Genomic DNA, 26,478 nt, shown 5'->3' on the forward strand with positions numbered 1-26,478 from the left:
AGTCTCATTTGACACGATTTTTTTTTTTGTAGCTCTCACATTCTCTATTATCAAACCTTACTCTTCTAGGCATCAATGCTGCATCTAGCAAAGTCTTTGTTAAATCAGTGCCAAACTGTAGCAGTTGCATTGAGAGAAATGTTGCAATTATTACGTTCAAGTCAGTAAAGGTGTGAAATAACTAGTTCTTCAAGCCCAGTCATTTCCGGGGAAGAAATAGTACAGCTTTTAGAGGAACATTTAAGTAAAACAAGAGGGACAATGCTTTTGATGATAACAGTGATTCATTTGTAAGCATTTAGAGTGAAAAGTTTCAAAAAATATCGCACAACGGAAACTGTTGTGTTGTAATGCTCACGTAAACATGTTTGAATGAAAGCATACCTTTTATTTTAATGTATACCTAACTGTTGGTCAGTGTCCTTGTTGTTTCTACAAAGACACTCGCACTTGCCGCCAGTGATTTAAATAAAGAACACAGAGATGCATTGTATTTGCATTACCGAGTGCAAAGGGTTTACTGTCTGTCTTACAACATTCCATACTTATTTCATTATATAGACTCAACCATCAATTCGTGATACATATTTTAACAATTCTGTACCAGAAAGGTGAAGAAACATATCCAATGTCTGCAATTCCAATTCCGGCAACATATCCAATGTCGGCAATTCCAATTCCGGCACTGTTAAAAGGGTGCATACACTTAACACTCCCTAAACTGGCCATAGGCTGAAGCAGGATTACCATCTGTCTTCTACAAATGAAGCTCTGTGTGAGTATGACTAATACTGTACCTTTCAGACATAAAATAATCTTGGTGTGTTGGAATGTTATTTAGAAGTGTATTTTTTTATGTTTACTGTTCTAGATATTTTAAAAATCCTCTGCTACTCTCTTGAGCATATTCTAACATTTACAGTATTTCTGGAATTCTATAATGAATTTCCAGTAAGACGTCTAATAACTTCGGGATGGCGTTTTAAAACAGTGTACAAACATATTACATAAGAAATTTGAATTTAGTATTAAATTCATTATAAATGTCATCTCAAGTAGTAATTAAAGCTGCCTCAGAATACCTGTGATATTTCAGACTGGAAACTTCTCCTAAAGGTTTTGCTATAAATTGCAGAAAGTCAAAAATGGGATTTGTTAAATGATTCTAAAGGTATTACTCAGTCTGCCCCCTGTGTGTTCCAATGTCAACAGCACACTGCAATTGAATTAAAAATTATGACAGTTACTTTCTACAGCTAATTTTAGTATACCAAAATAAAAAATAAGATTTCCCCCTCAGGAAATTCACAATCAATACGATATTTCAGTATACATTCCAGAATGCATAGTGAATTTTCTTCCATTACTAAAACGTAGGAACCAAATGGACTGCTTCTGCTTTTTCTGTCATTTTTTCGTTATTTTCCTTTGAACCTCAGTGAATAGTGTCAGGTCAGAAATATTGTAATGACTTATTGTTTGGTGTCATATTTCAATTTAAATTGTTTGCTGCATTGTTCATCAAAACAATGGCCACCATGAAACAATCAATAATAACTCCCATTATTTCTCATCTTTTAACTGCAACCATCAATTGCATAAGAAAAGACAAGCCCACCTGTAGGGTAAGTTTGCTCTCATTCTGCCCAAGGTAAAAAAAAAATCTCCATTTTCAATTTCTGAATATGTTTTCAAACTTTCTTGAGCATGCAATGTTTCACAGTTAGGTAATTAACATGTATTACAGAGGACATTTCCAAAATGAATCTTTCACACCATCAAAGGAGTGTTCGCTTTTTTGAAATTTCCTAGCAGATTAAAACTTTGTGCTGGACTGAGAAGCGAACCCAGATACCTATCTATCACAGATAACGCACCAACTGGGCTATTTAAGCAGGACTCACAACCTGCCCTCACAGTTTCACTTCTGCCATTTCCTCTCTCCTGCCTTCCAGATTCCACACACACACACACACACACACACACACACACACACACACACACACACACACACAAACTTTTGTATCAAATCCCAGACCACTATGCAGTTTTAATTTGCAAAGAAGTTTCCAGATGGTGCACGCCCCACCAAAAAGTGAAAGATTCATTCTGGAAAAAAAAAATCTACAAAGCTGTGGCTAAGCCATTTCTCTGGGATATTCTTTCTTCCAGGAGCTCTAGTCCAGCGAAATATGCAGGGGGAATTTCTGTGAAGTCTGGAAGTAAAATACAGGTACTGGCAGAGGCGAAAGTGTGAGGGTGAGTTATAAATCGTGCCTGACTAGTTCAATTGGTGATAGCATCACCCTCAAAATCAAGTTTCTGAGTTAGTGTCCCAATTCAGATTACAGTTTTAATCTGCCACAAAGCTTCACACAAGATATTGCACAAAGATGCCAGAGTAATATATCAAGCGCAATAACAAAGAGGGAAGGTAGTACACACTTGTCGGTTTACTGGTGGCACCCTTACGCACTGAACACGGCGTCCTCCTAGACCAACTGGGAAAGTCGGCACTCTCACCCAGGTGACTCTACCCTGATTTTGTTCAGTATTTCTTGTATCCTGCAAACAATTTCAGTAAAATTTATTTTAGACTGTAAATTCAGTAGAGTTTAGAGGGCTTTATAATCAAAGTTACTCACACTAGAGATTTAACTGAAGTGTCAATATATAGATTCGTGGGTAGACTACATCACATAGAAGTGTAACACAGAACAAAACATACTACACACTTGTAATACGAACAAACAATAATGTTACGAGATTATCGTATTTACCCGAGTATAAGACGACCCTGAATATTAGATGACCTCCCTTTCTTAAGAGGCTCCTCTAGAAAAATTTACTTTTAACGTATTCTGGCTAATCAAAATTACAAACTGTTTTATTGAATGAGCATCTGCCAAAAAGTTAACATTACACCTATTCTAAGCTTTTGCCATTTATTGATTGTGTACATTTTGATAATATTAGGAGAAATAAAATAAAGGAAAAGAAAAGTTTAAATTAATTTTTTGGATTGTTTTCTTTTCTACCTACTAACTCTGATGTCTGTGGTATCACTATTTATTAATCATCCTCCTAATAGCACAGCTGTGAAATTTATATCTTCATTGTCACAAATATCTGGCTGTTTCTTCCAAATGTGTTGTGATTACTGAGGAGGTGGTTATGGTGAGACCTGAGAATTCAGCTGTTTTTATCTGAATACAAATTGGAATTCACTTCTATACAGAAGTGAGAATGTTACAATGTCTCTCGCTTCCAAACACATTGCATGCCCGCCGGTCTCTCATCTGCACAGAACCAGCAACTGACATACTCCCTTTCGTTCCTGTCATACGTCACAGCGAGCATTGACAACTCAGCAGCAAGAAACATGTAAGTATGCCACTGGCCCCTATCAAGACTTTTGCCGTCTCCTGCAGAAATGAATACTAATGTTGAGTATTTCTCCAATTTTAAAGACAATTTGATTCTCAATACAAATGGTTTCAGGCAAACTGCAGTTTAAACATGGTAGTTGTTCACAGAAAGTCAAAGTACATGGTACAGCTTCCCACAGTTGGCAACACGACAAAATTTTGCTGCTCACTCACTGCTCCCCTCCCCACAATCATACAATCATCTTATACACCTCTCAGGCAGGCAGGTGTCACTGTTCCCCTTCCGTATTGCTGAGCTTGAACAACTGTGAAAAACAGACCTGCAATATTTTCTAGTGTGCAAGTTATACATAACAACACCAACTAGAACTTTCGCTCATCCTGCAATATAGTGACGTCTGTTGGTACTACTTCCACAATGGGGCTTACTATTTTAATGTACTGTCACAGTAACAATTACAGGCAGTTTAATATGATTTATTTTCTTTGTTAGACATATCATTCTAGATTAATTTTCCTTCTTGTTTCAACTACATGTCGTCATCATGTTCTAAAGCTGATTAAAATTTGGTAACATTTTTACTTGGTATTCTAATATGCAAACAGCGACCGAATTTCTCATTTGAAATCCACTTAGTAAATCACTACAGTCTCCCATAACCAAATAAAATACTGGTCTGGGTTCTGAATAAACAAATGTTTTTTGAAAGACAAAATTTCCATTTTTGAATGTTACATTTACTTAAAAATCCGTATCCGTACATGAATGAAAACTTTTTATTGCAAATCTGTACAAATGCAATAACAGTTTGTAAGATGACAGAATTTGATGCTGTTTCCTTCCAAGTTTTACAAAAATGTCAAATTTTAATCAGAGAAATAGACTGCCATAATGGCTAGTTCATAGTTTCTCTTTCACTAGCACCATGCGAGTCAATATCACTGAGCGCTTCGGCGTATCGGGAAATCTCTAGCCTGCTGGAGTGCAATTTTTATTTGCTGAGCACTACCTTCCAAATTCTTCAAAATAAATCTGCATGTGACCTCAATAGCCAAAGCTTCATCTCTAAGTGTCAATAGTTTTAATCTGCAAATATAAGACAACCCTGCAGTTTTCGAATGACAAATCTGGGAAAAAACCTTGTCTTGTAATCGGGTAAATACGGTAAATCAAAGCTACAACCATCTTTATAAAGTGTCTCAACAGCGCGGATATTATATACGACGCATCAAGATGTGCCCTCAACACAGAATATAAGCTGCCCTATCTTCTAACACTGACTACACATAACCTTCTACTCTGCGATAACACCTAATTTAAAAATACCTAGTGACAAATTTTTTTGTGTTATGTAAGTTGAAAGTTCAATTAAGCTTCTTAAAATTAAACTGGTGATAACACTTTTTAATTCCAAAGGCTTTGCTGAAATATGGAACAGTCTCATTTGTAACGGGTGGCTACAGAATAATTATGGAATAAATCTGTTCGGTGACAATGTGGAATGCAAAAGTTGGCACTGAAGAATGCGTTACAGTTCACCAATGAAAACAAAATTTGGAGTAGCATTTCCCCTCGCATCTTTCCCAGAATATATTGTCTACCTTCACAGTTGAGCTGTTTGTGTGTGTTACTGCAGCAGGTAAATTATGGTTGACTCAGAGTTTTCCTCTATGGGAAGAATGAACTAAGATCCACTCAGCATCTTTTGTCATAATCCGGGATGTACAGCTTAAAAGCAGACACTATAAACTCACACAGTGGTGGACCTAACTCCAGTCTTTTAAAACTGTTGATGAATGAAACCTTAATTAGAAGTTGAAGAAACAGTCTGTCAGTAATCAAATGACCTACATGGATGACTGAAAAAGATATTAGTTTCTAAGTTTGCAAAATGACATTGATACTAAAAACCTTGCAGTTCTGGTCTTTGAAGTATCTGAGGATTCTAACAAACTTTTATTGGCTACGTAGAATAAAATATAAAATTACTGTAAAAGTTTCATAACTAAAGCCTTGTGTCTCGTATTAGAGCAAACAGACAGACAGACAGACAGTTGGAAATGGCACAAAATAGCCTACAGCTGTCCAAATATGGGTGTATGAGTGGCAGTTTTGAGATCATAGTGCAATAGACAATATATATTCAAGTAAATACAATTTCTGGAATGTTTAAATAGGTTTCACGAGTAATTCTTATATAATGGCGTGCTTTTCGCTATACTGCTGAGCTGTTCATTCCATTTTATGAACACTATTTCAACAACCAACACAGTTGTCTTCTCTACGTGCTGAGAGCTGTGCTGTTATGTGTACTCACAGTCTGAACTCCAAACACACTGTGAACTAGTGTTGGCATTGAAATGCTGTTTATAGCACAATTCAACTGACACCACCTGCTACAAAGAGAAGAACCTAATAAAACATGACGGAGATGTCAATTTAAACAAAGCTAATTAAGTTCTCACTGGCCATTTCATCCACCTAAGCTGGAAAACACTGACAGACTAAGCATTTCACAACACAATGACACAGGCTCTGAAAAACAGACGGGCATCAAAGGGTGTAGAAGGCACTGGGAGTCGAATTCAGCTACAAATAGCAGCATAACATCAACAATAAATACACCATAATCTTGTTGGAGTCCAGGCAGTAAATATGCATAACACAGCTTGTAGCACCTGAAGATGATGGCTTGATCAGTCACCAAAATATTGTGCATAAAATGGAATAAAAACATCTAAATTTACATCTATATACATACTCCACCATATGGTGCATGGCGGAGGGTTCACTGTACCACTACTTGTCATTTCCTTCCCTCTTCCACTCACTAACAGAAGGGGGGTGGGGCTGTCTATATGCTCCTGCATAAACCATAATTTCTCTTATCTTTGTGGTCATTATGCTAAATATATGTTGGCAGCAGTAAAATTGTTCTGCAGTCAAATTCAAATGTTGGTTTTCTAAATTTTTAAAATAGTGTGTCATGAAAAGAATGTCATCTCTCCAGGAATTCCCATTTGAGTTCACAAAGCAACTCCATAATACGTGCTGAATGAACCTACCAGTTACAAATTTAGCAGTCCGATTCTGAACTGCTTTCATGTCTTCCTTTAATCCGACCAGGTAGAAACCCAAGACACTTTAGCAGAACTCAAGAATGGGTCACACTAGCATTCTATACATGATCTCATTTACAAATGACCCATATGTTCCTAAGACTCTCCCAATAAACTTAAGTCAACCATTCGCCTTCCTTACTACAATCCTCACATGCCCATTTCCTATGGATTTTCAGTGTTACGCCTCAATATTTAATTGATGTGACTGTGTCAAGCAGCTCATTACTAACACTGTATTCGAACATAAGAGATTGTTTTTTCCTATCAGTCTGCATTAAATTACATTTTTTTACATTTGGAGCAAGATGCCATTCACCACATCAACTAAAACTTTTGTCTACATCATCTTGTATTCTCCTGCATTCACTAAATGAAAACACTCGCCTGTACACTACAGTGCCATCAGCTAAGAGCCACAGACTGCTGCTCACCCTCTCCATCAGGTCATTTATGTATATAGAGAATAACAACTCAGCTGTATACTCGAAAGCACACCATTAATCAATCATGGTGAGAGAAGTTGAGAGACCAAAATGCTTATTTCAGCTCACTTCTTGTGTAAAAAACCTGACACAGAATTTCCTACATAAGATAGCACACGTAAATATGCAATAACATTATCCAAAGACCATTTAGAGCATAGTGCAGTGTTTATTTCTCTCTACACCGCTAACAGCAATCAGAACTTAAATGACTTCAATTCCCGATGGTAAATAGATGTGTGATACATGTCAGCAATTAATGTACAGTACAATCCCATACAAGCAAACATACTTAGAAGAAATGCCCACTTTCAACAAATATCTGCATCTGTCCATGTGGAACTGCCATAAGGACAATGTTACTTTAGTCTGGTTCTGTCAGAATCTGCTTTAACAAAAATATTTATTTTGAGGAATAAATATTAATCAGTTTGCACACTGTTAACCCAAAATTCCTAACATGAGACTTAAGCCAAGAGTTTGTGGCTTTTCCTTTCATTTCTTGAATGAGTTACAGTAAATTGCTAACAGTGTGATGTTAGTAACTCACAATTCAATCTTGTTGTCAATAGGTAGGCCACAGTTTTTGGTTGATAATTTCAAACTGCCTCCCAATTAGTACATTGATCAGTTGATGGTCTCGAGTCAATTTATGTCACCAGATAATATAGTTACATTTTTAAAATCATTAGTACATGAAGTCTTTCCACTTTTAGGCTTAAAATGTGGGACTTTCTTATTAGAACTAAGATGGGAAGTTGAGTTAAAATTTCTATCATTTTTCTTTTGGGCAATAATGACTACATGGAGAAAGATAACAAACCAATGAAAATGTGAACATTGAAGTGTTGATTTCTGCATGTACGTCATGTCATTCTACATCACAGAAGAAGATACCATTAGGCCCAAACATGCGCAAAGTAATCTTATATTGTTTACCAAAGCATTGGATTCTATATTTTGAAAAGTGACTAAGTTTTGAGTAGTTACTCCTAGCAAAAGGTGAAAGCGTAAGATTCAGCAGAAGCTGATGATTATTAATGATATCTCAGACAAGTGTAGTGTTACACTCTCTGACATGGCAAAGAAACAGGATTTGCCACAGGAGGCCTTCCCGACTGCTGAAACTCATATTTTTTCTGCAATAAATAGGAAGAAAAGTGATGCTTCATTGTTTAAGGGCTTAGAAACCACCCATCCATTATGAAATGAGAAGTACAAACATTCCTATAGGTATCAATTTACTGCAAAAGAAGGCCCAAGAAATCATCCTGAAGCTCGGGATTGAATATTTCTGTGCACCAAATGACTGGCTGGGTCACTTAAAAAAACATCATAACCCCACTTCAACAATCATCATACTCTCACTTACCAAAATTTAAATGGGGAAAGTGAGGCAGTAGATGTGGAAAGTGTTGAACATTAGAAGTAGAAAATTTTACCACAGCTGATACATGCATATGAGCCCAGGACCATATTCAACGCTGATGCAACTGGCGTCTTTTATAACTTATGTCCCTCAACAACATATTCTGTTATGTTACAGGGACAGTAACAGAAAATAAAGAGTAATTGCATTGTTGTAATTAATAGCTGTGGCAGTGAAAGTTATCTCTATTAATAATAGGAAAATTTAAAGCACCCATGTGTTTCATAAACATAAAAACACAACCGTGCAATGCATGGATAATAGCTGAAATTTTTATAAAGTTTTTTTTAGAGTTTAGATACCTAGACAGGCACAGAAGTAAGAAAGCTCATTCTTATTATTAACTGGCTCCCTGCACAATCCAAGGTAGTGGCATTCATCAGAAATGTTAATGTTGTGTATCTTCCTGTGAATTGCACAAGTCATCCGCAGCCTCTAGACCTGTGTACATACCATTCTGTGAAAGCTAAATACTGAATGCCTGTTATGCAAAATTAATTCATTGCTTAAAATAAAGGCTGTAATGAGAACGAACATTTTACAGGCTATGCATATGTTTGTTGCTGCCTAGAATGCTACAACATAACAGATTGTGTTAAACTGTTTACAAACATTTGTTTCCAGTAGTCAGTATTAGTTGCTGCAGAAGTTGAAGATGATTTCCCTAAAGAAGAATGGAATGCTGTCACATATTCCAGCAAGTGACATTTCAGGTACCTCAAGCTGTTGTTGTGATGACATCCTGCCTTCTGCACACAAGACATGTATAAATGAACTGTGTGATGCTTTAGTAAACAACCAAGTAGAACTGGATGAAGGTTCTGGTGAATATTATGAAGAAGAGGAAGAGACAAAGGATTCACCTATACTAACTTTTGTTGCTGATAATCAAGAGCTTTATCACACAAACTATGTAGATGAGACAGTTCTTGCCACTATCAGTGAACTATAACTCTTGTTAGTACACTATGCAGGCAGCAAGAGGGGAAAAATGATCAGGATTTGACGTCCTGCCTACACCGTGGTCATAAGAGACAGAGCACAAACTCGGACTGTTTCCAAAATAGAGAAGGAAATTGGACGTGCCTTCCAGAAGAATAATATCTGCATTTGCCTGGAACAATTTAGGGAAATCCTGGAAGATCTAAATCAGGATGGCTGGATGCAGATTTAAGCCATTGTCCCCCTGAATGTGATTCCTGTGTGCTAACCACTGTGTCACCTTGCTTAGTCCAGGCAAACTACATTTTGATTTTCCAAAAAATAAATGCCAATATTTGTGAATCTTTCCTCCTTGTGTAATCACATTTGTATGTGCCATTAGTTTTAAATTCATAAAACAGTTGTTGATTTTATATGTGACTAAAATGAATGCCTATAGAGTCCCATGAAACGTTTGTGGCACTAATGTATATTTTATGATTTACTAAAGCTAACTGTAGAATACTTGAATTAAACTATTAATTAATGAAAACACCCATTAAAAGTAAAAATGGATACCCAGAGATTCATTAAAATGAGTTTTACTGTAATTCTGGGTATCAGACTTTTTGTGCCATCACTGAAGCTTTCCGAGGTTGAAATGAGGAGCCAGCCAGCATAATAATTCCATTGAAATTTGTGAAGAGCTATCTAGAAACAACACTGACTGTTCCAAATGCTACACAGTGACCATTGTTCACATTATAGAAACTGGTAAGGACATGACATTAATTACTGAAGTGGGTTCTACAGGATATTAATGTCATGAATGGCATGACCCGTAGCTGAGCTTTCTGAAAGATACAACTCAAGTCCCCCACAACTTTGTGCTTGGGCATGAAACTTATTCGGCTAAACACTAGAACTGCTTCCTTTATTTACTGCCATACTGTTATTACATCAGGCTCTGCAACATTAATTTATATTATGAGAATACTAATGGAAGATTCTGAAGGAGGGACTGCACTGGAATATGTTGCATTCATGTTGTCAGAGGGCTCGTTGGTCTTGGGGTATGATTCCTGCTTAGGGTGCAAGGAGGACCTAGGTTCATATTCAATCAAACAGCACAAGTTTAAGAACCCGGTTGAATGGTGTGACGTGACTACACAAGTGAGAGCAAAGAGGTTAGCAGGACATCAGCTAACACTCTGAGGCACACACTACATTTAAAAATACAGATTCAAATACAAATCGCTTTGATGAAAAAACTTCTGCTTAAAATAAGAGTGGGTAAATTAATTATATAAGCTAGAAAGACAAGGCATAGCTTTGAAGAGTATGGGACAGGAGAATGAACTGCCAAAGGAGAAGTGCTCCTTCAGTTATTTGAAAGTTGTATTGTGTATACTAAACACAATTTTCAAGCACCATATATGTGGGCTACACATGAAACTCACAAGGTGACCAGCGTGAAGGTTGGTTGGTTTATAATTTTCCCGTGATTTATGCATTAACGAAAAAGCGTTCATGGAGAAAAAAATAATGCTGGCATGATGTTGGCCATCCAGTAGTGTTTATAAATATTACGTAATTAAGTTTCTTTACACCAGAGCGCCACACTCAGCTGTTTTGAACCGGTAAACGTGTAACAATTGAAACAATTCATGCCGTACCTCCTGCTGCTGCCCAAGCTCTATTTGGCATTGTGGCTGATAGAAGTAACTAGGTTCGTTTGAATAAAAGTATTATGACCGATCACAACCGTTGCCAAACTGTCTCTACTGCGCAAATGCATTTTCGTAATTGTTGTGATCATCGTGACACCTTTGTCAAATCATATTTAGCGTGTTTCGGCGTTTGGCCACTTGTAGCGCTAGTTGACACTGTCATTCACTTTTGCACTGCTCAAATGTTTTTACACTTTTAGAATAAACACAGCACCAGTTGTCTAATATTTTCATGCTGAGCAAAATGTGTTTTGAGAACTTATTCTTGTTGTCAAGTGCCGTATTTACTTTTTTTTTTTTTTTTTTTTTTTAAATAATGTGTGTGATACATTGTGTGTGTGTGTGTGTGTGTGTGTGTGTGTGTGTGTGTGTGTGTGTGTGTGTGGTTGTCTACATAACTGAAGAGCCACAATACCTGATAACCGCAAAAAGACGACTACAGGGGAGATGCAGAGCAACACACGCAATCACAGCACAAAATACTTATCTACATTATTTGCACTTGACAATGAGAAAAAATTCTCAGAACGTGGCCTTCCGAAAAAAAAAGAAGGTAACTAGTGCAGTATTTCATTATTTAATTAATGAATGACAGCTTTCAAAGACATTGATTATGACGTATGAAACTGAGTCAAATGTTCTTACTTTCCAGACAGTTATCAGTTCCACTTACATCAGTGGTTTTTATTAGATAATAAACAACTCCCTGATAGATCTTTTGATGCCTGTTATGTACATATATCACACATAAAGTGTGAAAATGCAAGAGGATATCCTATACATAGCTTTTACAGCTTAAAATGTTATTTCCCAAAATTTTACATTTTCCCACATTTTGCACTATTTTTTGAGGCCCCTTGAAAAGTGTAAAAGCAGGGTTTCACTGTATGAGGAAATAAATATCCAGGCAAAGTGACGATCTGAATTATGTCACGGATGTCCCAAGCTTGTACACTGTTACAGCCCTTAACAAAATAAATACAATAATGCAGCACAGTATCTTGTATAATGTCACATAATCACAAGTGTGTGATTGCGACCATGTGTGGTATCTAAAAGTTAACAGCAAAAAGAGCCAAATGTAACTGTCAATGTCAACATGTAAGAAACAAGAATGACAATGCTTATACAGCCCAAGTCACTTAATATTTTGAATTCACTTAATTTCTAAAAGAATTAATACTTGAGCATTTTTACCAGCAACTGGCATCTAGAACAGAACCAATCGCCATCAGGAACTGCCTCCAGGGGTGGGTTAAGGCACTCCAGATGAAACCCACTATCACAATAATCGCAAAGTAACATTCTGTCCTCTCTGTCTCTTTGGTGGCACACCTTCAACAAAGAAACATCTTTTATTGAAATGACATTACATTAAGAGAATTTGTGTGTGGTGATAATTTATATTCTGCTGGGAAAATAAACATTTCAGACAACTTTTAAATTTTTGTTTATAAATTCTAAAAAGAAATGCACATTATGTACGCCATTTAAGAGAGTAATGAAATTTTCTATACTGTATTCAACATCTGACTACTTCATACAGAATGAAATGGCACTTTTGTAACAAAATGCTGTAAAATTTTGCACTGTCACCATTTCTGCATAAAAATGTCGATTCAATAAAGAGCAAACAGAGCCCGCAACCAACTGATTTCAATTAACTTTGACATACTAGTAACGGACCACTGTAAACTACCACTTGTGAAACCATTAATGTCACTATACTTCCATTTTCGGAAAAAAAAAACAAGGTCAATAACTGGGGCACAGTGAACAACTGAAATCATTAAAACACTAGAAAACATGGAAATTTTTATTATACATAACACGTCTGCAACCTAATAGTTTTTGAGGAATCAAAGAATTTGTGTTTTCAATTTGTTGCAGATATACTTTTGGAGGAAAGCACTTTCCGAGGTAGTGATTGCTCAGTGGTATAAAAACTACATTAGGATCTCAGTCAACTTCTGTCCAGGTGGGTTCTAACTGCACTTACTGTAATGTTTTTTTTTACTTCTTAGCAAGTGCCACCCTCCTCCAGACAGATCAAAATCAATACTCGACTTCAATTTCCTGAAAACTGTTAGGTTATGAGAGTGCTATGTATCAATACAATTTCCTTAGTTTCGACGTTCTAATAGTCTACTTGTTTAACAATGAATCCTGTTCATTACATTTAACCTCTTGTGCATACAGAAGCACAGTGACCTGAACCCTTTCAAACAATTTACTTTCGAGTGGGAACATCTTACTGCTTGACAACTGTCATGGAATAAGTGCCAATTGTTTTGGATCAACCAACAAATACTACGGAACACCTGACCGATGACAATAAAAGGAAATGTAGATGGCAGGACATGTTAACTGTGGCAGGACATGTTAACTGCAGCAAATCCTTTACATAAACATTCTGTATGCATACGACAGTTCATGCAGTATGGTGTTTGATGAAGGTTCTTATGGAATAGATTTATGCCACATTCTGCATCGTATGGAAATCTGTCTGAAAGACATCATTTGCATGCTTAGAATCGCGAATGAGCAGCTGGGCAGCTTGAAGCCAGTCAAAGTGTCACTATTGTGGCCACAGTAAAGAGTTCACCCGAAAGTATAATCTCTGTGGTGTCACCGCCAGACACCACACTTGCTAGGTGGTAGCTTAAATCGGCCGCGGTCCATTTAGTACATGTCGGACCCGCGTGTCGCCACTGTGTGATCGCAGAGCGAGCGCCACCACAAGGCAGGTCTCGAGATACGGACTAGCACTCGCCCCAGTTGTACGGACGACATTGCTAGCGACAATACGGACGAAGCCTTCCTCTCATTTGCCGAGAGTCAGTTAGAATAGCCTTCTGCTAAGTCCATGGCTACGACCTAGCAAGGCGCCAATTGTAACAGTGCATGTATCTTACGAGTCTCATTTGTATAGTCAAGAGGGATGTATCACAAGGAGTGAATAAAGTTAAGTATATTCCAGCTACGTACTTTTCTTGCTACCATTCAATAGTTATCCTGTTCCAGACTTCACGCCCGTCTGCGTTAGATAGCGTGCCTATCGGCCCCCTCAAAATAACACTGTGTCGGCACTTCTGTCGACACATCAATCTCACTATAAAAAAAGGCCACTGAAGGTGGCAATGCTACACAAAAGCATGTTAGCAGTCGTATACGGACCATAATACCACAAGAAGATCAATACGTAGACCTAGTGGGGAAAACGGAGACACATCTCAGTCCACCTGCTGCGGACCTTGCAACCACTACCAGCACACATGTCTCTAATAGAACCACTTCACAGCAATTAAATCAGACAGGTTCACATGTTCTATAGCCTGTTAAATGCATCCCACTTTAACCACGCCATCGTTGAGATAGAGTCCATTAGGGTAGAGCGTCAGCGACAGTGGTCCAGAGCGACATTCTCCTATGAATCCAGCTTCACTGTGGCAAGTAATTCTGGCCTCCAGTTAGTATGGAGAGAGAGGAATATGTTACACACCACGGAATGTTCATAAATGTCATTGGTATGGCCTAGGTTTATTGTGTGGACAGGCATTACGCACAATGGCCGAACACTGCCACATATCTTTGCGTGAGATATCATTACAGCACAGTGACATTGCAGGGAGATTATTCTGGATCACGTTTGTCTGTTTGGGGTACAGTATGTCCCAACCTCCAATACAGGACCACTGAGGTGTCGGAAACACTGAAAGTTAAAAGGTTGAACATATGGAATTGCCTGCTTACTCCTTGGAACAAAACCCTATAGAGTATGCCTGGTATGTTTTTGGCACATGCATTTCCCCACAAACACCCCTTCCCCGAACCGTACAAGAACTCAAAACTGCCTTTAGAGAGGAGTGGGATAATATCCCCCTAAATCTCAACAGTTTGCAAGTCAGTGTGAATAATATGTGCAAAATGTGCATTAGTACCCAAGGTGCGGATATTTCTTACTAAGAATCTGATACCGACCTTTATGTTGAGATTTTGACCTGTGTCAATTATGTATGTACTGCGCTTCACACCATCCATCATTGCCTGTGATTACTCCTGTCCAACGTGTCTCTGTTCCCAAGCAATTGTCAAGCAGTGCAGTATACAGAAGCTCGTTGAAATCACTGGGTTGCAGGGCCTGGCCTCTTCTTCTAAGCACAGCAACTGACTAATACTGATCACTGATGATCATTTATTGTTTAAATTCGACCTTGGTCAGGTGAATAGTCACAGTCATAGCAGTTAGTTTGCCATGTAAAGAACTGTTTGCCGGCATTTGACAAAAGTTAAGTAAACTTGACACTAATTTCTTGCGATATGACAAAGTTGTTGGCATGTAGTGTGAACCAACCACATTTGACAGACTTTCTGCTGTTAGATGAGAATCATCCTTTATACTGCATCTCTGAAGTTTTCTCAGCATGACTGTTTACTTGTGCGCGTTTGAATATGTAGCCAATTTCTTGATTCCCTTTTATGCACAATATTTCGACTGACCCAGTCATACTCCTTAGGTGCTGCGACTTGTGCTGTTATGTGCGCTTGTTGCCTGGACTCCAACCAAACTGAACTATAATGATGGAGCACCACTATTTATAGCCGGCACTCAACTCCTGGTGTCTCAAATACTCTTCAATGCTCATTGGTTTTTCAGAGGCGGCACTGATTTTCTGTGAAACGCACATTCACTCAGTGTTCCTGAGCTTGAGTGGATGGGGATGGCCAGTGACATCTTTAATAAGTTGAGTGTTGGAGCACAAGCCTTGTTTAAATTGAAACCTTCATCCCAGGTGCTCCAAGATATATCTTTCGATAGACTCCTCAATTATGCTGCCCTCAAAACTTGGTGTGTGCACCGTGATACTGGTCTCATTATACTACCATTTCACACTTATATTTGAAGAAGTGTTCAGTTATAGCTGATTGATTGGTTATTTTAGATTCGCGTGTTGCTAGTGTTCTTTGTTTCTCTCCTTGACTGTTCTAATAGTCTGCTACAAGTTAGACATGTCAAATTCGCATAGAATGACATACATACCTGACTTTTGGAGATTTAGATTGTTTTTAATGTCACAAAGAAGGCTTTTTACTTTTGTTGAAATGATAAAAATGTAATGGTTGCCACGTTTCCATAGGATTCTACTTAGCTTTCCGGAGATTGTGCCAGTGTAAGGCAAGTAACACTTTCTCCGTCTTAGACTTTCCCAATTTTAACTGCAACACCTGGTCAATTTCACAATCTGAGTACTGATTTCTTTGAAACACTAGTCATAGGTGTTGCAGTTTCCTGGTGAGGCTCTCTCTGTCTATTACAGGGTGATTTCGATATCATGCTACAAACTTTCAGGTATGGCGGAGAAGAGTAAATGTATCAATCACAGCAATGGGGCCCTGGTATAGAAACCACAAAATCAAAAGTTATAAGTGAAAATAGTTGCAATACCTCTGACGATGGAATACATGTCCTAGTATTGTTGTTGCTAAGATTGTAGTGTACGCAACTTTCAGAAGTGGTAGTTTGGACAAACAGGAGAAGAAAATATGCAGTAAATATGGGTTTAAATGCATGTCTTAAACGTTATGAGCACGTGTTCATTTTTGCTACTGTGAAAAATCTATCCTCTATAGAACAAGTGTCTATATTCCTTAAAATATGAATTTTAGAGACAATATTTACTGGACTTTTTTCCATTTTTGCTCCATACTACTTCCTCCAAAACCATGGAAACTAAAAAGCTTGCAGTAGAGGAGATATGCTTTATAGTATTGAAGACAAACACATACTCATAGATTTTAAGAATTATGTTTGACAGATGCAGTATTTACTATCTGATCCAGAGTATCCTCCTCAAGATCCAAATGGAAGGGGGCCATCTTGGACCTATTACCAGTAATATTGGTGGTCCGACATACTGTGTAGCCAAACACCTTGCTACTCTAGGGCCACTAGTAGGTCGGTGTGTGCATCACATAGAGATCTCCGTGGATTTCTTATGTTGATTAGATGGACTGCCTTTGAATGACTCCGATATTTTAGTAACGTTTGACGTGGTTTCTCTCTTCACTCATGTTCCTCTGTCTAACTTATTACGGTTAACTGAGGTTGGATTTGGTGTTAAATTAATGAATCTATTTCGACATGTGGTGATCTCCACTTTTTTTTTATTCTATGAACAGACAGGTGGAGTTCCAATGCACAGTTGAGTGACGAGAGTAACAAGGTGGCACCAAAGTGTAAGGCCTTTTTCCCTTACACAAATAGCATTTCTAACAAGACTGGTGGTATTCTGCAGAAATATGATGTGAAATGTGTTTTCTGATGAACATCTAAGATTAGTGCCCTTCTAGCATCCATATGGGATATCTTGGTTTGCATAAGGCAGTGGTTCATTGTATTTCTTGCAGTTATGGCATGGCATATACTGGTCACAGCATCAGGACCATGGCTGACGTATTGAGCATAAGCATCAAACATGCAGTGGCCCAGCAAATCTGCTATGTCAGAACATTGACTCAGTATTGGCATCCTATGGAAAATAACAACATGGAGAATCTGGAATGCGCTTACAAATATTGATGCTAGTGTTATCAAGGAAGCAGTAGACTTTAATTAGCAAGTGACCTTATAGAGATGGAAGCTTTGCTTAAACTATGCATGGACTTCTGCTGCCTCCTTGATCAAACAACAGAGGGACTGAGTTAATGCTACCTTGCCCATCCGTTATTAATATTCACAATCAATAACTTCTGATGGTCACCTTTGGTTCGGTGGTGGAGCTAGTGTTTGAGGTAAGTGTGTGTGTGTGTGTGTGTGTGTGTGTGTGTGTGTGTGTGTGTGTCTTTCTTTCTTTCTTGCAGATACACTCTGCATACCACAGTTTAAATTTCTTTGCATCTCTCACTGCATTTGTTTCTTTGAAATGACACGGTGTGCACCTGTTGACATATTGGCAATTGACAAAGACATAACCTGACAGCACTCTCAAGTGCTATTTGCTCACTGACTCTGCTTGTGTGTTGTCAAAGCATTCCCATGAATTTATAGTGTGTAGCCTGCACGTAACTCACTACCCACTCTCTCTCTCTCTCTCTCTCTCTCTCTCTCTCTCTCTCTCTCTCTCTCACTCTCTCTCTCTCTGTCTGTCTCCATTGAGTTAGGCTTGCACAGTGCATGATCCTATTGGCTGCTGGTCTGTTGATGGGATATTTTGATACTGGCTAACACAGGTACAACATCTTTATCTCAACACCTTGTTAGGAAGGTCAACATACCAGGAGGTCAACCTTTCTTTTGGTAGAATTTATCCAACTTCCATACACTGTGGTATATCTCCTCCACGTAGGCGGAAGTGATGTGATGTGGTTGACGTGATGTGATCTCTGAGGTTCTCTCAATGTGTGCTTTTGGGTGTTCAGCTGAGTTGTTGATTCTATTTTATGACATAATTTTGATGATTGACCCAGTTGTGTTTTTCCGAGTTATTCGAACAGATACATGAAGTCAGCAGAGTAATCTGTGATGTGCAGCCAAATTGAATACAACTGCAAAGGAACTTTTGAAGCTGAACACTGCAATAATTAATATGAAAGACTACCTTTCTGACCACCAGAAAGAAGAAAAATTTGTACTTGGAATTTCTGAGTGAGAGGATGGGACACACTTTTAAGAAACACTACAATTCTTCCACAGTTATGACACAAGGCAACTATCAAATGCAAACATTATACATGTGCAAGGGTGTGCTGAAAAGTAATGCCTCCGAAATTTTATGTGAAAACTCTTAAAGCTTTTTAAATAAAACAAACTTTATTAACATGCTACATCTTTATTCTCATGTCTACTTATTAATTCTTCCACAGTCACCTTGGTGACAAACACATTTCTCCCAATGAGAGACCAGTTTGTTGATAGCATCATTGAAGAATGTCTGACTCTGTTTTGATGGAGCCACAACCTCACACCTGCTTTCAATACTTTACCACTATTAAAGTGAAGCCCTTGAAGGTGTTCTTTAAGTTTTGGAAACAAATGAAAATCAGATGGGGCCAAGTCGGGACTGTAAGGAGGGTGATTGATGGTTACATTACACACTGCCATGTTACAAGCTACAATTTGGATCACTCTAGCGGCAGAGTGTTGCAACTTGCATCAGTGAAGCATGGAAGTCAACTGAGTAATACGCATGACATGTAATATCTCAACCGATATAAAGGACAGAATAAAAAATTTGGAGTCATTACTTTTCAGCACACACATAAATTCACCTTCATATGTCAACATAAATTCAACTCACACTGAGCTGATTAACGTGGTCACATACTTACTTTATTAAAAATATATTCAACTTCACTCAAACTGTATTCAAAGTTTAAAAAGCCGGAAGAAAGCTTCACTAATGTGGTTATGAAACTAACTACATTAAATAAGAAAGAACTGTAAAGAGGTGAAGGAACACTGAAACAACTGGACTGCACCTTCAGCCTACATTGACAGCTCTTACAATTGTACAGTCACCTAAGTCTCTGTTCACAGCCCTACATTCTTGCATGAATCCTAGGACAAGCAATATGAATCCCATCAATAGTGACAATGTCAAAAGCCCTTTATGTACTATGCCAAGACCAGTAATGCCAATATTCGGAATTCTCTTCAGAGTTTAGTGGAAAAGCAATTTTTGATGCTAACAATGTCAAACATTTTCAAGTAACACAATTTGGCAATCTGCCGTTGTAGCAATGAACACAGTAAGGTTCTATGTGCAAATAGACAACAACATGCCATTTTTCCACATGTTGGTGGGTCACTGACAAAATCTCTCAAAGTAGAAATTTAATTAGTAGACTAATTCCCTGTATAATGTCGTACTGTGACATTATAGTAAAGAAAAAGAGAAATTTGAGACTATGAGCATGCTTTTATCTGAAAAACTTTAAACACTGTTTGATTGAAAAACTATTTGGCTTTATGGTTATTTGTTTTAATTATTCAATTTAACTTACTTTAATTCTTTTTAGTAGGGCAAATAAATGTGATATGTAATATTTAATAAATATAGTGCAAATAACGGACATTTAAAAAAACTAACACTCGAATACAAAGAAAAAGGGATAAAAGTAAAATAAGTAATCATTAAACATCACCAAAACTGGCAAAAATGGTGATTGAACTGGCCATAAAATAAAACCATTTTTTTCTGCCAAAAGTTATTCCTCTACTGAATATACACCGGCAAAAACACTGTAACCTTCACTTTTCTAGAACGCTGAGTTTCCACGTACAAACACTGTACATTGTAAAAGTGAAGAATGTATGAAGGTACGTTGAAAAATACATACAACGAACGTCTTTTTTTCTTTTATTGTAATTTTGCTGCAGGTCAGTTGGATTCACAAACATTGTAACAATGGAGGAGGAAAGTCATGTGTTGCTACTTCAGAGTATGTGCAAAGACATAAACAGAGAATGGAAATGCAAAATTAAATATACTAAATGGACAAGGAGTGAGTAGAAATACAAATGGAATTCAGTGTAATCGTATGTGACTCTCAACAAAAAACCACTGCCTGGAAGACTCCCTGCACAACAAGTGTGTGCAAAAATGTTGTAGGCCAATCTAGCGAAATGAAGTCAATGTTTAGTGGGAGACTCATACGATTAGTTACATACTTTCTATTTTAATGTGTAACTAAGCCTTTATCACCTTCTGCATTATAATTAACTTTCGTTTCGCCATCTTTACAAATTACTACCTATAAGTGTAAATACCAGAGTAGAAGTGTAAGTTTGGAGGATAACAAAATGCAGTTTGAAGAATTCTACAATTTCGAATATAATAATCAAACAAGACATTTAACTTCGTCATGCACTGGAATAACAGATATCAAACATAGAAAGACTCAGGAGGCCATTTTGTGCATACACTGCACACTTAAGTACTTTTTGAGAAAAAAAGCAAAACAAATTAATGTATATCAAAAAGCCTTGTGCATGGTATATGCTATACATCTGTAAATGCTCCAAAAGAAGATAAAATGTGGCATGCATGCCCTCTGTAAACAGAAGAGGCAAACATTGAGAATCATCTTAACAAACTGTAGGATGACCTGATGGATTTGATAAGAAACCACATTGAGAAGCTACCAGAACAAGAAAGCCACTGCTTGAGACATAAGAATGAAAAACTCTGCCCAAGTTCTGATTCGAATGTTAATAATCTTTACTAACTCTTTAAAGAAGAGAATCCTATTGCACAATGCAGTGAAAGAGCATACAAAGATATTTTCAGGGGAGAGTACAATTTACGCTTTGGATTACCACATTCAAACACGTGTGTAGAATGGGAAGCTCTAACAATGAGTTATGCAAATTGCAATTATGGTTTCTGTTACATAATTTTTATGCAGAATAAAACCTATAAAACAGTGGTGTAAATGTTGTAACCTGCAAAATTGTGCTACTTCTGTTAGACTTTCAACTTTTTTGCATGGAAATCCGACAATCATCTTTCTTATCTTGATTTTAAGGATTCACATTGTCAAAATTATTGCACATTAGTAACTAATGAACTCATTTAAACTCACAATGGCAGAATAAGCATTCACAAACATTTTGCTCATTTACTTGTTTCTCTTCTCTCCTAAGAAAATTGAATTTTGGGGGTTACAACATTTTTGCCAGAAGATATTCATCTAACAAAGACTGGTTTATGTCTTTACACACACACACACACACCTCAGTCTGTTTTGGGTGTTTTTGTTTAACAGATAATATCAAGTTACATTTATCTTCACACTCCTCTTTGGTAATTAATTTCAACAATCTATTGATTAGGCATGTCCTGAATTTCTGTACACACAAAATGGTGTATGTTGTGGTAAACTGAAGGCACATTCACAACCACCCTCAACAGTTATCACCACAAAAGTTGAGAAAAATTCTTGATGTTATAGAATTCTGAGCTACATTACTACCTTGTGTTTTATGTATACCAATGCGTAAAAAGTTAAGAGGGAAAAAGAGAGATTAAAAAACTAAAACATGTTATCGAGGAAATCATTTATACTAATATGTGACATCAAACAGAAAACATCATGATTCCAATATCCCACAACAGCATTAGAAAAATGGCATTTTGGAATACAATAAATACATGAATGGCACTGATTATTTTGACCTCGTGATTAATTGTTAATTGGATGAAAGGAGGACTGTTATAACACAGAAGAAAGAGTTTTTCAGTATCACTGATAAAATATTACTGAATACAAGAAACAATGAAACCACAGACCTGACTGGGGAAAAATAACATTACCATAACTAAAGTAAGATATTTAACTTTTTTAGCTCCTGTGACTACATCTGTCCGCAAAGACCACAAGGAAGGAATCCTACTGCAAAAGAAATAAAATCTGTTTGTTGCAGAAAAGAACTACATCTAAAAAATTTTGGGCAACATTTATGCAATCATTTAATTTTTATAATTACACATTAATCAATGTTTTATCACTGAAAAATCTTAGTACATGCACTGTGCAATATATACTCCCTGGGTTCCCTTCACCTCCTCCTCCCCCCCCCCCCCTCCCCCAATCCAAATTTAACATGCAGAAAGCTAGTTATTATTGGTCAGAAAAGTAAACAGATTTAATATGAAATGGAAAATTCGGAACATATTTCACAAAAATACATGTAACTGTTCAGATTTTATTACAAGTTTTATAGAGGTCATTATTTTTAGATGAAATCAAAGGGGACTTTTTACTCGTTTCTTTGGGAGAATTGTGTTTTTTAACCACTAAGATTGGATAATCTCCATTTGTTGTTATTGTGAACCAAAAATTTATTTACGCAATTGGAAGCTAATGCTTCAGGAAGACTGAAAGATCATTTTCACTTTAGTGTAGAATATGTGGTATCAAAAGATTATTTACATTATTTGCCAAAGAGATGCATAGCATACATCACCTACAAATCATTACCCCAAGAATTGTTCAATGTTCATTATCACATATAAAACAGAACACATATAACACACAAACCTGGCAAGAAGAGCCTACTCTATTTACCACAGCTACAATAAGGTATGTTAAACTACATTACGTGCTACAAAGACAATATTAACAATAAGAAACAAAATAAAAGATAATAGAATGCATCTACCGTGGAGAACTGGCTTTCAGACAGTCGTTCTTCCCGCGAACCATACGCGACTGGAACAGGAAAGGGAGGTAATGACAGTGGCACGTAAAATGCCCTCCGCCACACACCGTTGGGTGGCTTGCGGAGTATAAATGTAGATGTAGATGTAGAGAACGTGTGGTTACTTGACTTGGGAGAAAAAAATTATATATATTAAAAAAACAACATTAAAATTTCATGCATACCTGACAAAATGTGGGATCATCTTCATTGTCACTAAATGACTGTACAGAAACTGGATCCACTGGATCTACACGAATAACTTGTCCTCCTATATTATTCCTGACAAGAATTAACTTAAATTTGCGTCGATCAACTGGACATGTTGTTACAGTCTGCAAAAAAGGTATTAGCATGAGTAGTGTTTTACACTTTTAACCAATGGAAGAATGTGGTGGGAAGAAATGGGATAGGGTACGAGAAGATCCACCAGGACAGGTTAAAAAAAAGTCTAAAGAGACATGACATGCATTTGTGTATAAATTAAAGTTTTTAAACATTATGAAGAGAAATGTATCACACTAAATGAAACAAATTACACTGAGGTGACAAAAACAGTTTTTTTACACATAAATATATGGAATTTTTATTTATCTTGGTTATGATACAGTTCAAATACAGAGGCTGCAGTTAATTTCTCCCAATGCAAGTGCCTTCTAGGAAAGTGTCAACAAATATTTCTATTGATTATGTAGCCATCAAAAATCTATGTTCACATTATAATTTTTAAGTGATTTCCTAGAGTAAATTTCTCTTTTAGGTTCCATAATTACTTTCAAATATTCTGTAAATATATTCCCAACCTGTTACAGGACAGGAAGGAAGGAAGGTTTGGGTCGAATGTCTTGTGAGTGGCGAGATCACGAGACAGTGTTACAAGACAATAACAAATAGAAACTAGTCTTCTTTTTGGCCACAACTAACCAACACACATTCTAAATGCACCACTGAGCTACCAATGAGGACACTGAACATGAATAGAGTTAACAGTGTGTGGTTTGGTGAGATATCATGTTATAAGAATATTGCTTATCTTGGCTCAAAATGATTGCCATGTATGGTTTACAGGACTTCTACATTCTCGAATACAGTTGAGAGCATCATTAGTCACAATTAAGTGATGCGATGAGGCCAATATCTTGTCATTCTGCAAGCAGACTGTTGTTCATGTATTAAAAGAAGAAACATAAAACGCCCCATTTTATTTAGTGTAATGTCATGAAAAATGTCTGCTGGAACTTATAAAGGTATCACAAAATAACCATTTTGTGGTAAGAGTTATTACTGTAAGTTTTAACTAACATATAAAGAGCACGAAAGCCTTGTTTGCCCTACAAAGCATTGGCATTTAAAGAAAATAAATACTCACAGGTTTGACAGTTGATATTTTGAGTGTAAACCCGTAATTAATGTACAAGGTGGGGCAAATACAGGTGGCCCTGATGAGTGGACGTGAATGTATGTGTATATGATGGAGCCATTGCCCATACAGCTGGCTGAACCTTGGAGCATATTTACACGATCTTCACACCTGAGAGAGTTGTTAGCAGAGGTCAGCCTGACCATCCTGGTCACCTGATTTGTCAGTGTGTGATTATTTTGTGTGGGTAGCCCTCATGTCTAAGGTGCACTACAGTAACCCTCATAGTCTTCATGAACAGCAGCACATTTTGGATGAGACTTTTCAGCAATTCCAGCAGTCCAGCTTTGATCTGCCTTCAGCAACTTGCTGACCAGGGACCAACAGTCCCAAGAGGTGAATGGAGGTCACTTTCAATGCCTGTTACAGTTAAGTTAGTAGCATTTCTTTTCCTCTGCTGTGTTTGTTTGTACCTTGGAACTCTGTTCTCTGGGCCACTTTTATTGCCCGACCCTGTATTATTTATGTATTGTGTTGTAAGAAATTTTTATTTCAGACAGATTCTCACTAAATACAAATAATAACAATTTGAGCATGACAGTTACAGAAGATCTATGTTGTGAACTTCAACTGTTGCAGTACAATCCACAAATTACCATACTCTTGCAAAAAAAATTTCTTAGTTCGATAGCAGAATCAATGACAGAAGGTAGTATGAAAGTGTTTCAGCAACAACTTTTTACATGACTTAAAAGGTGCTGAGAAGTAAACATCTGTAATGATTTTCCATAGTTCCTACAAAAGAAATATAGCACCTCTCTGTCATACGACAACAATCACACAAAGTGTTAATTAGCACATATTTGTTTGTATTACTTTAATAGCTTACAGAATAAGATGAAATGCACTTACCTTTGACCACTGTTTAAGGCATGGGCAGCAGAAGTAGTGCTGACATGAATCCGGTGTGGCTACTTCTCGATTTAGTAGGGAAACAAAGCAGATAGGGCAGTTTGCTTGAGTATCATCACTTTCACTTCCACTGTCAGAAGAGCCTCCATAAATGTAATTCTGAAAAAGATTAACACTTCACATAAGTTCATGAATTATTCAATATAATTAAAAAGTGTAGTATATTAACAGTAACTGTCATCGATACCTGCAGCTCGAAGGCTATCTTAAACAACTTGTAATGTTATCAAGCTATATTTCATCATATCTCCAACTGGTTAATTAAACATTAAAATTTGAATATATATATATATATATATATATATATATATATATATATATATATCATCCCTATATATATATATATATATATATATATATATATATATATATATATATATATCACCCTGTGCCTAAACATGCCTTGGTGCACGGCCAGCACATCTTAGCACAGTGTTACACCGTCCGGGTTACCTGGACACTTCCCACTAACACCAACCTATCCGAACTCCGGATACCTTGGGAGGATATATATATATATATATATATATGGTTATAATATAGGGAAACATTCCACGTAGGAAAAATATATCTAAAAACAAAGATGATGTGACTTACCAAATGAAAGTGCTGGCAGGTCGACAGACAAACAAACAAACCCAAACATACACATAAAATTCAAGCTTTCGCAACAAGCTGTTGCCTCATCAGGAAAGAGGGAAGGAGAGGGAAAGACGAAAGGAAGTGGGTTTTAAGGGAGAGGGTAAGGAGTCATTCCAATCCCGGGAGCGGAAAGACTTACCTTAGGGGGAAAAAAGGACGGGTATACACTCGCGCGCGCACACACACACATATCCATCCACACATATACAGACACAAGCAGACATATTT

General features: G+C 37.1%; 1 protein-coding gene across 6 annotated transcripts in view; it reads right to left on the minus strand.

Moving 5' to 3' along the window:
- LOC124554893 (serine/arginine repetitive matrix protein 2-like) overlaps nucleotides 1–26,478 on the minus strand; it is a 391,768-nt gene that overhangs the window by 310,036 nt on the left and 55,254 nt on the right. For all 6 annotated transcript variants that reach the window (XM_047128572.1, XM_047128573.1, XM_047128575.1 and 3 more), the window contains exons 5-8: nucleotides 25,549–25,707; nucleotides 23,462–23,611; nucleotides 12,272–12,409; nucleotides 2,446–2,565 (exon numbers count right to left, since the gene is read on the minus strand). In XM_047128572.1, the coding sequence (XP_046984528.1) occupies nucleotides 2,446–2,565; nucleotides 12,272–12,409; nucleotides 23,462–23,611; nucleotides 25,549–25,707 (567 nt within the window). The remainder of the gene's footprint in view (nucleotides 1–2,445; nucleotides 2,566–12,271; nucleotides 12,410–23,461; nucleotides 23,612–25,548; nucleotides 25,708–26,478) is intronic.

Source organism: Schistocerca americana, chromosome X (genome assembly GCF_021461395.2).
Source record: "Schistocerca americana isolate TAMUIC-IGC-003095 chromosome X, iqSchAmer2.1, whole genome shotgun sequence".
Lineage (NCBI taxonomy): Eukaryota > Metazoa > Arthropoda > Insecta > Orthoptera > Acrididae > Schistocerca > Schistocerca americana.